This window comes from Erinaceus europaeus, chromosome 12 (genome assembly GCF_950295315.1).
Source record: "Erinaceus europaeus chromosome 12, mEriEur2.1, whole genome shotgun sequence".
In the NCBI taxonomy this organism is placed as follows: Eukaryota; Metazoa; Chordata; class Mammalia; order Eulipotyphla; family Erinaceidae; genus Erinaceus; species Erinaceus europaeus.
Genome location: NC_080173.1, coordinates 34971015 through 34985209, shown reverse-complemented (window position 1 = coordinate 34985209; position 14195 = coordinate 34971015). Strand labels below are relative to the sequence as shown.

The 14195-nt window shown below is 37.0% G+C and overlaps 1 protein-coding gene across 8 annotated transcripts in view; it reads right to left on the bottom strand.

Annotated features, from left to right (window-relative positions):
* The window catches only part of ERC2 (ELKS/RAB6-interacting/CAST family member 2), a 1141350-nt gene that overhangs the window by 479428 nt on the left and 647727 nt on the right, over positions 1-14195 (bottom strand). For all 8 annotated transcript variants that reach the window (XM_060203088.1, XM_060203089.1, XM_060203094.1 and 5 more), the window contains 2 exons: positions 13922-14059; positions 3895-4035 (listed from right to left, as the gene is read on the bottom strand). In XM_060203088.1, the coding sequence (XP_060059071.1) occupies positions 3895-4035; positions 13922-14059 (279 nt within the window). The remainder of the gene's footprint in view (positions 1-3894; positions 4036-13921; positions 14060-14195) is intronic.

Here is a 14195-nt window from a genome sequence, read left to right as displayed (position 1 = left end):
AATTTAATTTAAAATTAAAAAGGCATTACTAAAGAGTTCATTTGAAATAAAATCAATACTTTTCACTGAAAAAAAATCAAATATGAACAAATAGTGTGGTCAGTAAATACATGTTTTACTTCTCTAAGTCATGCTAATGATCTAAGTCTTCACATGTCATGGCAAAACAGATACTCTGAACCTTCCATTTACATTTACTGCTACAGACTGTATAGGCTCTAAGATAATGTATATTAACTTTAATAATCCTCTCAAAGAGCAATTAAATATAAAAGAAATATCTTGTTAAAATGACCAATTTTTTAAATATCTTCTTATATATTCAAGGATAAAAGCATTTTAAAAGTTTACATTAACAAACGAGATGACAAGTGTTGGTGAGGATGTGAAGAAAGAGAAACTCTTGTTAGAAGAATGTAAACTGGTGTTCCTATGGAAAACTGTATAGAGAGTCTTCAAGGACATATAAATGGAAATATCTTATGATCCAGCATATATCCAAAATAACATACTAACACTAACTCAAAGGGACATATGGATCCCCATGTTCACAGCTGCATTAATACTTTGATGTTGAGTGTGGAACTATATCCCTGCAATCTTACAATTCTGTAAACCATTTTTAAGTCACTAATAAAAAATTAACCAAAAAAATGAACAAAATTCATAGATTTTATATTCTTGTACTTCATAGTAGACAATTTCTCCAGCTTAAAGGATGACTTAAATTGTCAAAATCATGTCTAGAAAGCAAGAGCTTCCTTATATAGTTTCAATTCTAAAAAGTAAAATAAAAAAAATACTTGATGCACCACAAAATGTAGCTGTGGTAGTAAGAGAGCAATGTCTACCCCTAAATATAGAATTATAGTAATACCTAACTATGTGAATAAAATTATCAGATTTCATATATTCATTCACAACACCACTAAGCACATTGTGTTCTATGTGTAGGTGATGTCTGGAATAACCTCATTGAGGAATATACTACCTCTATAACTGAATGAAGTGCTCATAACAACCATTTAAGGAATATGGTAAGCTAATTTTTCAGGATGGAAAACTAACAGTGTCTTTTCCAAGTCCTGAGCTATTAAAATGAGATATAAGTCACTGGTTGCAATTTCAATGACCTTACGTGATCACTTCCAAAGTAGTAGCAAAGGGTCTCATAGTCTAGTTTTTTTATTGTTTGTTTGTTTTTGTTCTTGATAAAGATTACAACGAACCCAATTACATTGCAATTCTTGCTAACATCAAGTATATGTTGTTCTTCTATATGAAGTTTAAATTGCCAGGTGTGATAAACTTCTGAATCAAACTAACTGGACTATCTAGACTATCAAACACTAATCTAGATGATGTTGTGAAATGTGACTAACATTTACAATCAGTTGACATTATACTGAAAGGTCTTAAAAGCAGAAGTGAGGTTTCCTGTGACAAGAGTTTCTACCTTTATGCTGATACTGTGGGGTCAGCTCCTATCTGAACTCCCAAGCTACTCTTTCTGATGGTTGACCCAACTTCAGACCTGCCTAGCCAGTTTGCTTAACCATGTAAGCCAATTCCTTGCAATAAACTTCTTATTGTGGTTCATTTCTTAATACAGCCCTGTTTTTCTTGTATAACTTTGACTGACACACCCAGACCAGTGGCAGGCAACTTATTATACAGGAACAATAAATGCTTTCTAAAATGTCTGTTGAAAACTCATACAATGTAGATGTTGTCTGCAAAATTGTTTTCATTTAAAGCTTATGTTAAAGCTTATGTTCCACCGTGTCATCAAGAGCTCTGGAATTAAAAGTATATGTACTGATGTGAAGGTCTATTTGCAGTGAGTGAAAAATACTGCAAATAACATCCAAGCTGCTATACCTTCTGTCATGTAACCACAATGGAATTCCAGATTCCGCAAGTTGGATTTAGTAGTGAAATAGAAGGAATAAAATTTAAGTTAATTTCACATCATAAAAATTATCGATGAATGAAAACCTAAGTTTGAAGAAATCTAAATTTTGCTTCAGAGTATTCTCAAAATACCCGCTACTCATCAACTATCCCCCTCTTGGATTACTCATTTAACTTGTATAGAATTATCAAAATCTAAGGGCTGAGGCTATAGTGTGGAGTTGTATAAATCCCAACAGTGAGCCTAAAGGAGATGAACATTGTCTATAGATAAAAATACATATAAAACTGTGGACAGTGATACTTATCACAGAGTTGTGGAGACTGAATACGGTAAGAACCATCACTGGTTCTCTAATTTCTCCACCAAAGTACCCCTCAGGAAAACAAAAGTGTTCTAGGAGTTCAGAGATACAACAAGTTTGAGTGCCACATGGAAATGCCAAGGCAACAGGAAAACTCCAGTGCTGGCAGAGGACCAAGTGGGGGCTGTTTTGTGATGTGGAAAACTGGGAAATGTTATGCATGTACAAACTATTATATTTGCTATCTTCTGTAAACCATTAATGCCCCAATAAAGAAAAAATATTTATTTGCAATACAAAGATTGATAAATAAATAGACAAACAAACTCCAGTGTTATGGTGACTTTACTTGTGTGTTTTTCATTCTGTCTTTATATCTGAATGAATAAATTAGCTGGGAGAGGTGAAACTGTGCAAACAAGATGAACTGGCTTAAATAAATAGGAAGTAAGTAAATAAAGATTACAGTGTATATGTCTCAAGTCTAAAGCATTTTCCTGTGGGGCGTGAAGAAATTTCTTTGTCATATATTATTTTTATTTTTAAAATGCAAGTAAAATTTGTATTTTGTATCCATATTTGCCAGAACATGAAAATCCACATTGAACCTATTCCCTGTGTACAACATTGCAGTGTCTTTGAAGAAATTTTCTGATCCCAAACTTTCTGAGATTTGTTACTGAGAATACGACTGATTGTTACCTTTGCATATATGTCTATAAAATGTATGTTGTCTGTACATTCCTTTGAATAATATGCCATGATAACTATATTTCAGGCTCTGTCCTTTTTTCACAAAATCTTGCTTGAGGGTGAAGTCTGAATAGTTCAGAGATTTCTGCTGTAGGCAGTAGAAGGATGTATTGTCACATAACTGGAATAAAATCAATATCTTATAGCATCAAAAGAATGTACCTGATGTAATTACATTTGGATAATGACAATTTTAAGAACCCTTATCTTAATGTTTTCTCCCTTGGAAATGTATGCTGAGTTTGTCTATGTGATATATAACCACCTGTTCTTTGTACCTTAAGAAATACTCTTGGAAGCTTGGGATGGAGGGCATACAATTGACAGTATCCTAGCTAAGAATGTCATATGTATGTGTTCCCATCTAACCTCTTCTGATCAAATGTATGAGGACTGGCTGTGGTTTTTCTCTCTCCACCCTGGGATGTGTCTAATCTCAGATCCCTGGCAACTGGCTAAGGTTCTCTCAATCTGTATATTCCCTATACAGCACAGTTCCTAATTTGGAGTATTGAGTGATGTCTTTTAAAAGCACAGATAAATGTAAAGTACCCATAGGAAGACTAGCAGGCCCTAGGCCCTCCTCAATAGAATAGGGATGCTATTATTATTATTATTATTATTATTATTATTATTATTATTATTATTATTGATGCAGCTGTTGTTACTGTCATTTCAAAGGATCTTGAGATACTGAAGAAAACACAGAACCTCTATAAATGTGTAGAAACATCAAGTAAGTTTCAAAGACCTATTTTGCACACAATTAGTAAAGAAGATAAGCATAGTCAATTAACAGAGTTACAGTACATATTTTGCTTTAAATTCAGATAAACTAAGCCAAACTCAGTCTACAGCTTCTTGAGAGTCTGACAAATAGAGGCTTCTGAGACTATCACCTCTTTCATTTTTCCAAACTCACCTCTTTTTCAGTTAGTTCAGCTTGCAAAGCATTGACCTTCTCTTTCAGGTCTTTGTTCTCTTTTCGGAAAGATTCTATCTCTTCCAGTCTTTCACGATCATCTCTCTCCCGCTGTTCTTTCAAACGCTCAATTATTCTCTCCTATGAAGTAATTAATTAAAAAGGAAAGAGGTCAGAGCACATTAGTGTGAATATAAAGACCCCCTACCAAAATAAACTGGAGGTGATAAATGTAAAGAATTTTCTACAGGAACCAGCACTCCATGATAACCAGATTTGATTTGTAAAGAGAGGCTATGCATAACAACATTGGGAAAGACAATCAACATATTCTTCATCTTATTAATAAAAGATAATATCACAGGGTCATGATGGACTTTAATATTAATACTCTGAAACTGTTCTTGGTCCATTATGATAGCTGGGAAATTCCCAAAGCCTTAACAAAGAGAGATGTTCAGACACAATGACCCTACACTAGCTAAAGATGTATACAAGCAAGGGCAAGGAACAGAGACAACCTCTTGGATCAACACTCTTTACTTGACTTTCCCACTTGATATCAAGGAATCTTCCTTGGTTTTTGAAGATTCTTCTCTGACTAGAAGGAGAAAGATGAGAAAGAACCTAGGCCCTCCAGAATTTAAGGTTGGACTCACAGTGAAAAATTTAAGATAACACAAAGTGTATGTTCCCTATCTAAGTGATTTTCTAATGTGTCTCAGGTTTCTTTACCTCTATATCCTTTCAGTAGCCTCTTGGAAATCAGTAGAGGTGGCAGAGCATTGCTTAAATTTCAGAAAATTGAAACGACAGCTAGCCTTTATTAAGGATTTACTACATGCTAAGAGCTCTGAAGTGGCCTATTCATCTATTCCTTCTCACAAATGTTAGTGTCTAAACCAGTATTGCTGCTGATAAGACCAGGCACAGACAGGTCGACTGACCTGTGTAGGTTAACTCAGCTTACCAGCAGAAGGCACACCTTGGCACCTATGGTTCTGAGACCCCCAGCCTTGTACAGGTATATATATATACCAGTAGCCATTCAAAGTGATCTGAGGACTTATGTTCCCATACTGAAGTGTGAAAAAAAATTCTAATAGATACACTTCCCCAAAGTGTAGAGCTTTATAGGTATGAAATTAAGAACAAAAACCTATTTTCCTTATTTTTTTCTTCTTTTTTATTTTATTTATAAAAAGGAAAAACTGACAAAACCATAGGATAAGAGGGGTACAATTCCACACAATTCCCACCACCAGAACTCCATATTCTATCCTCTCCCTTGATAGCTTTCCTATTCTTTAACCCTCTGGGAGTATAGACCCAAGGTCATTGTGGGATGCAGAAGGTAGAAGGTCTGGCTTCTGTCATTGTTTCCCTGCTGAACATGAGTGTTGACTGGTCGAGCCACACTCCCAGCCTGCCTCTCTCTTTCCCTAGTGGGGTGGGTTTCTGGAGAATTGGAGATCCAGAACACATTGGTGGGGTTGTCTGTCCAAGGAAGTCTCATTGGCATCATGGTAGCATCTGGAACCTGGTGGCTGAAAAGAGAGTTAATATATAAAGCCAACCAAATTGTTGACTAATCATGAACCTAAAGGCTGGTATAGTGCAGATGTCAAATAAAGTAAAGACTATAAAAGCTTGATAAGGGCAAGAGATTGGCACATTTTTTTAATATTTATTTTATTTATTTATTCCCTTTTGTTGCCCTTGTTGTTTTATTGTTGTAGTTATTATTGTTGTTGTCGTTGTTGGATAGGACAGAGAGAAATGGAGAGAGGAGGGGAAGACAGAGAGGAGGAGAGAAAGACACCTGCAGACCTGCTTCACCGCCTGTGAAGCGACTCCCCTGCAGGTGGGGAGCCAGGGTTTGAACCGGGATCCTTATGCCGGTCCTTGTGCTTTGCGCCACCTGCGCTTAACCCGCTGTGCTACAGCCCGACTCCCAGATTGGCACATTTTAATGATGGCCCTTGTGATCACTACCAAGCTACCCCATTATCCAGTGTCCTAGGCAGGGAATCTTGGGATTCCCACACAGATATGATGGGCCTAGACCTCTAACAGATCCCTTTCTCCACCATCACTGGTCATTTCCTTCAGGAACAAGATCATAAACCCTCCTGTGGGCCTCTACAGGACCTTGCCCTCAGTGTAGAACAACAGTGGTAGAAACTGTGCCACTCTGAAGAGAGGCTGGGTCAATATACTCTCCCACTCGAGAAAGACTGGTCCTAAAATGACCGCAGCCTAGAATGTTCCTAGATATGACCACAGAATGTGAGTTTAGACCAGCAGGGATGCAGAGGTGGTACAGGCTCCCGTGCTAAGTATGGATAGAAATGGATCTCAGGTAAGATCGATGGTTTTATAGTTAATATTTATATACTTTTCCCATATTCGGGGGCTACTCTCTGCTCTTATCCACCTTTCTAGTTCTATTCCCAACTTTGGCAACATCTTCCTAGAAAATACTTTCAGCCTACTCATATGTTAACTATCAGGCTCAGACAAAATTACTAAAGTCATGGGTCCCTTAGAATATATCTAAAATAATCTTCCTAGCTTCTTCCAACATGAAGACCTCAAATCTCCTCTGCTTTATTCTTACCTGGTGCCTGATTACTAAACAATTCATTCTGCTTTATATCTTAATGCTTTTCAGCCACCAATTTGCAGAAGCTACCATGACACCAACCTGACTACCCTGGGAAGATGACCTCACCAATGAGTCCTGGAACCCCACCTCTCCAGAGCCCTGCTCTGCTAGGGAAAGATAGAAACAGGTTGGAGGTATGGATCAATACTCATACCCAGTGGAGAAGCAATAACAGAAGCCATACCTTCTACCTTCTGCATCCCATAAAAATCTTTGGTTCATACTCCCAGAGGGATAATGAATAAGGAAACTTCCAATGAAGGGGACGGGATGTAGAACTCTGGCGGTGGGAATTGTAACCCTCTAATCCCACACTAATAAAATCCCCCCCCAGAAAAAAAAAAACTATTCTTGAAGAAAATTCTATTTGCATCTAGTTTGAGTTTAGTTTTAAATTTTGAAAGGTATAGTTGAACTTATTTCAGGATGCTAGAGATAAAGAAAAATAAACAAACAAACAAACAAATGCAGGGCTTATAGGATAGTTCACCTGGGTAGTGAGTCTATTCCAGGCACACATCACACTGAAGGAAGCTTAGGTGCTGTGGTATTTTACCCTCTCTCCTTATAACATTCCATTGTTGTATCTATCTACTAGAAAAAGTCAGCCAGAGCAATGAAGCTCTGGCAATGATAAGAGAATAAATAAATAAATAAATAAATAAATAAATAAATAAATAAGGAAAAAAGGGGGAGGGAAGAAAGGTACAGTAACCACACTTACAACTCTTGATTTTTTAAAATTCTTTTTTTCTTTTTTTTTTTTTGCCTCCAGGGTTATCACTGAGGCTCAGTGCCTGCGCTACGAATCCACTGCTCGTGGAGGCCATTTTCCCAATTTTGTTGCCCTTGTTGTTGCGCTTATTGTAGTTGTTATTGTTGTCATAGTTGTTGTTTTCGGATAGGGCAGAGAGAAATCGAGCCAGGAGTGGAAGACAGAGAGGAGACACCTGCAGACCTGCTTCACCGCTTGTGAAGTGACCTCCCTGCAGGTGGGGAGCTAGGGGCTCAAACCAGGATCCTTATGCCAGCCCTTGAGCTTTGTGCCATGTGCGATTAACCCACTGCGCTACAGTCCAGCCCCCTTATTCTTATTTGTAATGTAATCTCAGGGCCTTAACACATACCTCATCCTTATACATTTCACCATACCTAAGATGACTTCCCAACTGAATTTTTATTCTCTATATCTTTACAAAGAGAGAGAGAGACATAATTAACAGTTCATCATTTATGAAGTACCACTCATTTTCATCCTTGGACCTGTCTGTGGCATTCTCATATGGTAGGTCTCACATATGGAAGGCATGTACTCCACCACGGAGCCACTATCTAGGCTCCTATCTTTTCTATTTTTATAAATATGCAGTATATGATGATGCCTAAGCCATATAATCTCATCTGTGATTTAAGATCCCTTAAAAACAGTTCTACTCCAATGGCAATAATCTATGTATCTGATGCAAAAAAAAAGGACAAGAAAAGAAAAGCGAAAAACAGTATTGTTTTTTTTTTTTTGCATTTACTTAAAAACTTTATAAAAATACGTATGTCTCTGTCTCTCCCTCTCTATCTGCCTCTTCTGTCTCAATTTCTCTCTGTCTCTAGCCAATAAATAGATAAATATTTTACAAAGGAAACTTTTTTAAGTCTGTCTGATATAGGGTATTTTTAAAGTCTCCCAGAGGACTGTGTCACTTCACTATTTGGAGACCTCCCCGAGTAATTGCTCTGGAAAGATCATACGTCATTAATTCCCACTCAGACTCTTCACATGACTTTACTGATTGTCCATAATAGCGGCACTCATCTTGTGATTCTAGACTCAGGGAAGGGTTGACTGTCTGACAGACAACAGACAATTAGAAAAGCTGATGGAAGGAAGAGGAACACAAATTAGGGTTCATCTTGGCTTCAAAGGGGGAAAAATTAAGTATGCATGTTAACATCCAGAAAGTGTCAGGGTCCTTTGGAAAATGGGTTGATTTGAAATAAGCACTTGTATTATTGACTGGGTATTGATGACAGAAAAAAAGTCAGCAGGCAATATGACATTTTTAAGTGTTATTGATGATTCAATACTAGAAAATACTTCTTCGTCAATCACAAAGCTAATTTAACTGTCAGCCACAAGGGCCAGATGTCAAAAGCATGTGTTAAAAGACCCTAATGTGCCATGATCTAGTTGATTAACAACTAACTTGCAGAAATTTCAACAATGTGTTCTTGTTTTAGTCTTATTTGCATTGGCCAGTTTTCCTCTTGCACTCATCTGGCTTTACACTGGTCTAATCTATTTGTGCTTTATCACCACTAAGTGAAACTGAACTCCAGTGGCCTCAAGCTCTGCTATCTGACATTTTCAACTGCTTATCTGCTATGTGGCTACAGTAAATCTTATTGGGTCTAGTTTTATAAATACCCCAGTTTCTGTTTCCTAAACTTCTGTGTGTCAAACCTAAAACCAAGTCATATGCAATCTTAGTTTGCTAAGCACTTCTTTTGCACACTCTGAAATTTTGGGAAAACAAACAAACAAACCTGGAAATGAAGAGAAAATCACATTTCCTAGGATGTCATAATGCAAGTGGAAAGATGAAGCACCTAATGGGCAATAAAGTTCCAACCAGGGCCCAAATTAGAATAAGAGTGGTTTCAAGGAGTTCTGTGTGAATAAGATAATATGTGTTGTGACTGGTTAGTGGTATCTGCTCAGGGTCCAGAAATGGAAACTGACATCCCATGTGACCAAAAGTTGTGTTTCCAGGCAAGGCACTTCACATCATTTAGTTCATTTCCCAACTTTAAAATGGAAGAACACTGACATCTGTTTCTTAAAATATGATCTTCTTTTTTAATATTTTATTTTAATTTAATTTTATTTTTATTTTTTACCTGAGCACTGCTCAGCTCTGGCTTATGGTGGTAAGGGGGACAGAACCTGGGACTTCAGAGCCTCAGGCATGATAGTCTCTTTGCATAACCAGTATGCTATCTACCACCCCCACCCTAAAATATGATCTTCTAACCACTGGTATCAGAATCACGGGAGATGATAGTTAAAGATCAAAAGTTCCCAGAGCCGGGAATTGCCACTTCCAGTTGAGCTCACATGTTGCCATGTGTAAAAACCCTGGTTCAAGCTCTTGATCTCTATCTGCAGGGAAGATGCTTCACAAGTGCTGAAGCAGTGCAGCAGGTGTCTGTCTCCTGTACCACTTAATTTTTCTTTATTCTATCAAAGGAAAGGAAAAAATTTCAATAAAAAAATGGAGTTAAGAAAATAGAATCACAGGTATCTGGGTCAGGGAGATAGTATAATGGTTATGTCAAAGACATTCATTCTGAGGCTTTGAGGTCCCAAGTTCAATTACCAGAACTTCCATAAGCCAGAATTGAAAGAGTCTCTGATTAAAATAGTAGTAGTAGTAGTAGTAGTACATCATAGAGTTCTATATGCAGAGCAACTGAATCATAAGCAGTAGTAAATGAGACCCAGGAAGTAAGCTATACTTTTAAAACATCCCTAGAAGTAAGATTATTTGGAGATACACTAGTAGTTCACACCCTGAATAAATACTTAAAATACACTTTTGTCCCATGATAGAGAATACTGCCAGTTTCTAGCCAACATTATTGTCTGTCCTTTCAAATATACTAGTATTCTGTGATTTCACTTTTTGAACATTCCCCCAAAATAAACTTTGTGTATATCTCTATTAATTTTAAAGGTTAAAAAATCAGATGCAAACAAGTGTTAGAAGCTCACAGGCAAAAGACAGTTATAGGGCTAAATTACTTGGCTTGAGCACCAAACATTTTTAAAACCTAAATTTGAATATATATATATTTTTTTGAGACACTAGCAGTCACCAGCACCATAGTCACCAATAGTCCCTTAATTCATTTTACCCAAACCACCTCCCTGATTTGTATTTCCTGCCTGACTCATTGAGACATCCAAGCTCTTAAATTTTATCTTTGGTCCAATTCAGATTTCATGTGCCCAAAATTACAGATTAGCAAGCTGAGCAAGTACTGGCAAGATAATTCCAAAAGAAAGTGGACCTTAGAGAGCATTTAAATGTGCATTATTTGAAAATAAGATACCCAAGAGGATCTGAGAGGAGCAAAGGTTTATCTACATGACTCAACTAGCAAGCAGTAGTGATACTTTGAAAGGGTCAGACTCCCACAGACCTCAGCTTTCTTTCTTAGTCATCCTCCAGGTCTCAAACAAAATGCTTAAATAAAGGGAGATTTGGGAATTGTTTTGTGACTTAAACTGGAATAAATCAAGTCTTAGTAGTTCTAGAGGATAAATAATAAAATCCTTCCAAGAATCTCTGACATGAAATTATGTAATACATATTTTTTGTCTATGAACTTGGGAAAAATATCAAGAGGCAAAAATGATATCACATCACTCAAAGATTATAAGAAGGGATATATAATCAGGAAAAAATTTTGAACCAATATTCCCTCACATTTTACAGACAAAAAGTTACAGTGATGTCAGAGAAAAAAAATGAAAACAGAAGAATATTTTTCTTTAAAAATTATATTATTCTTATAAGTCTCCTAATAAAGTCATGTATCTTATGTATAAAATCTTTAAGTATAATTTTATAATTTTAATGCAAACACAAACATTATCTCTCCATAAAATTACAACTCATTTTTTAGCTTCTAAATTTTTACTACAGAACCTTGGTTCTCAGACTATAGCAGATGTGAGACAATGCTATAGAGAGACCTGCTAAAGTGAAGATTATTGGGCCCTATTCAATTTTCTTATTCAATAGGGATAAATAGGGTCTAACAATTTACATTTTCAACAGGCATGTATGGTGACTCTGATGTAGACATCAAAGAAAATTTCACTGGCTGTGGAAACCTGCAAGTCATGTCATCTAATTTCTACAAATGGGAAATTTGAGGCCTTAGAGAATTACTTGTTCAGTCTATCCAGTTAGTGGCAGAGCAGGAACTTGCCCTGGTTTCCTTCCACTCACCTCATTACACCAGAGTTTAAATACTGTAATGACGAGGGATATAATGGACAGTGTTTTTACCATAGTGTAACAACCAAAAGGAAGACTTCCATTCTTCCAAATAGTTGTGACCAATCCTACAAAGTACTACAGGGTCGATTTCTCTCTGTCTCTATCAAAATAAATAACAAACTATTTTTTTAAAAATAATTCAGATCACATGTCACCTCCTTAAAAAAAAAAAATGTTATAGGCGAGTTGGGCCATAGTGCACCCAGTTACCATATGCAGGGACCTGGGTTCAATCCCCCGCTACCCACCTTTAGTGGGGAATGCTTCAAAAGTGATGAAGCAGGTCTGTAGATGTCTGTCTTTCTCTCTCCTGCTTTTCCTATTTCCTCTCAAATTCTCTCTGTCCTAACAAATAAAATAGGAACAAAAGGAAAAAAAAAATGGAAAAAGAAAAAAATAGTTCCAGGGAGCAGAGGATTCATAGTGCAAACACTGAGCCCCAGTGATAACCTTGATGGCCAAGGTGGGTGCGGGGCAGGGAATCTTCTTTTCTCAGAAGCCTATACAAACTCTGCTCTCCCTCCTCACTCTCTCCCCTTTGAATAAACTCTTCCCTCTCCCCAGTATACCCTCCCTCTAAAAGTGTTCCTGGCTCATCCCTCATTTTCTTTATTCTTTCCTTATATGCCACTTTCTGGCATTTCTTGTACTCTCAGTTTTCTTTTTTTTTTTTTTTTGTTTCTCCTTTTGATAGTTCAATTCACTGATGGAAATGCTGATTTACAAGGATATTGTTGTCACAGGTTCACAGTTTCATAGACATTTATATTGTGAGACTGAAGGTAGTTTGCTTATTTAATTTCTCTTTGCCTTATCCTAAATTTGTGAGAGGAGGGATTTTTAAATTAAATTCTAAGTTTGATATTTACTACTTCAGACAAGTTTCTTAATCTTTCACTTCATCAGTTTCTTCAGTTGTAAAGGGAGAAAAGAATAGTGTTATAGAAAAATTCCTGTTTCAGCTCTCTAGTGTCATAGCTCAAATGTAAACAACAATGAGACTAAGGCCACATGGAAGGAAGAGAGTTACATTTATTTCATGCCAGCAGAACCAGTTTGGTTCCTACCATATTGCTTCTTCAGCTTTGGCAAGTAGCCTTTATCTTTTCAAACTGGGTGCAGCACAAGTTGATTGATTACAGATAAAATCCAGCAAAGTGTGAGGACTATTCATTTCAATAGTACCTTCCTTAGTGAGTTACCTTACCTTCCTGGATCTCTAGTGCCAACAACAGTGCCTGTCAAATGGAGGGGCTTACTCTATACACACTGAGCACTCCCCATGCACAAAAGATGTGAAGCAGTGGGGGAAGGCCAGCTAACACACAAATATAGATGTGTGGGCTTGGTATCTCCCAGAGAAGGCAACTAACAGAACAATAACAGATCAATGAATAACTAAGCTTGTGAAGAAAGGTCTAGGAAGTTCATGATATCCATTAGGAAATAGTGAAGGTACTACCAAAAAGCCTTCCCTGAGGAAATGAATAATAAAATCATAACAAGGGCTATAACTTGCTAATTTCCTCCATATATAACTCATTAAGGTAAGTACTATTATTTTCTTCCTTTTACAACTGAAGAAACTGATAAAGTGAAATGTTAAATAACTTGTCTGAAGCAGTAAATATCAAACCTCAAATTTTATGTAAATGTCCACATTTTTTAATATGGGGACAATACAGATTCATAGAAAGGAAAGGAAGCTTCTCTGGTATCCACAGAACACAAGTTAAATCTGAAGAGATTAATAATCATTCTAGTCTAAATTATATTATGACATTATGTTCAAAGGGTCTGAGGCAAGAGATCATATGGCTCAGTTGAGGATCCTGAAAACCAACACAGAGCACAAAGAACAAGGGGAGAGAAATGTGGAATGAGCCCAGGAAGGAAGTCAAGGGGTGGGGGTGAGGAGGAATAGGGAGGTAAGGTGAGGGAAAAGTAAAGAGTGAGGAAGGCAGGTAAGAGGTCACTGATCTTAAAATACCTAGATCAGATGGAGGATATATTCTAGTGGTCAGGTTGGAGATTTCAGTTTTTATCATCCTAAGAATAAAGATAAGATTGTAAAAGTTTTTCAACTGGGACAAAGACTACATTTGCATTGAAAAAGAAGACCTTAAGGTATTCTTTGTTGCAAGTTACTCAAGGGGATTAGCCTGGGGGGGAGGGAGGGTTAGCTAGGGGGGTGGTGGTGTGAGCAGGCAAAAGTAATAAATGCTTTTGAGTCATGTCCTTCCAATCATCTTTCCCTAAATGCAAATTTCCCCACTTTTTTGTACAAGCTCACCTTCTCTGACAAAGCCTCCTCCAGTGTGGCCAGTGCAGTATCTGTATTACTGGAATCTGTTTGCAAGGACTTCACTCTGTCTTTCAGATTGGTCAGTTGCTTGTCTTTATCTCTAAGCTGTTCTTGCAAATTTTCAATCTGAAAATGAAGATCACCATAGTTAGTGCACATATTTATCATATATTGAGGTTCTTGAAATGAACCTGTCCAAAAAAAAAAAAACACACACACACAAGTACAGAAGTTGCCAGTACACTTTGAGCATCAACGCCAT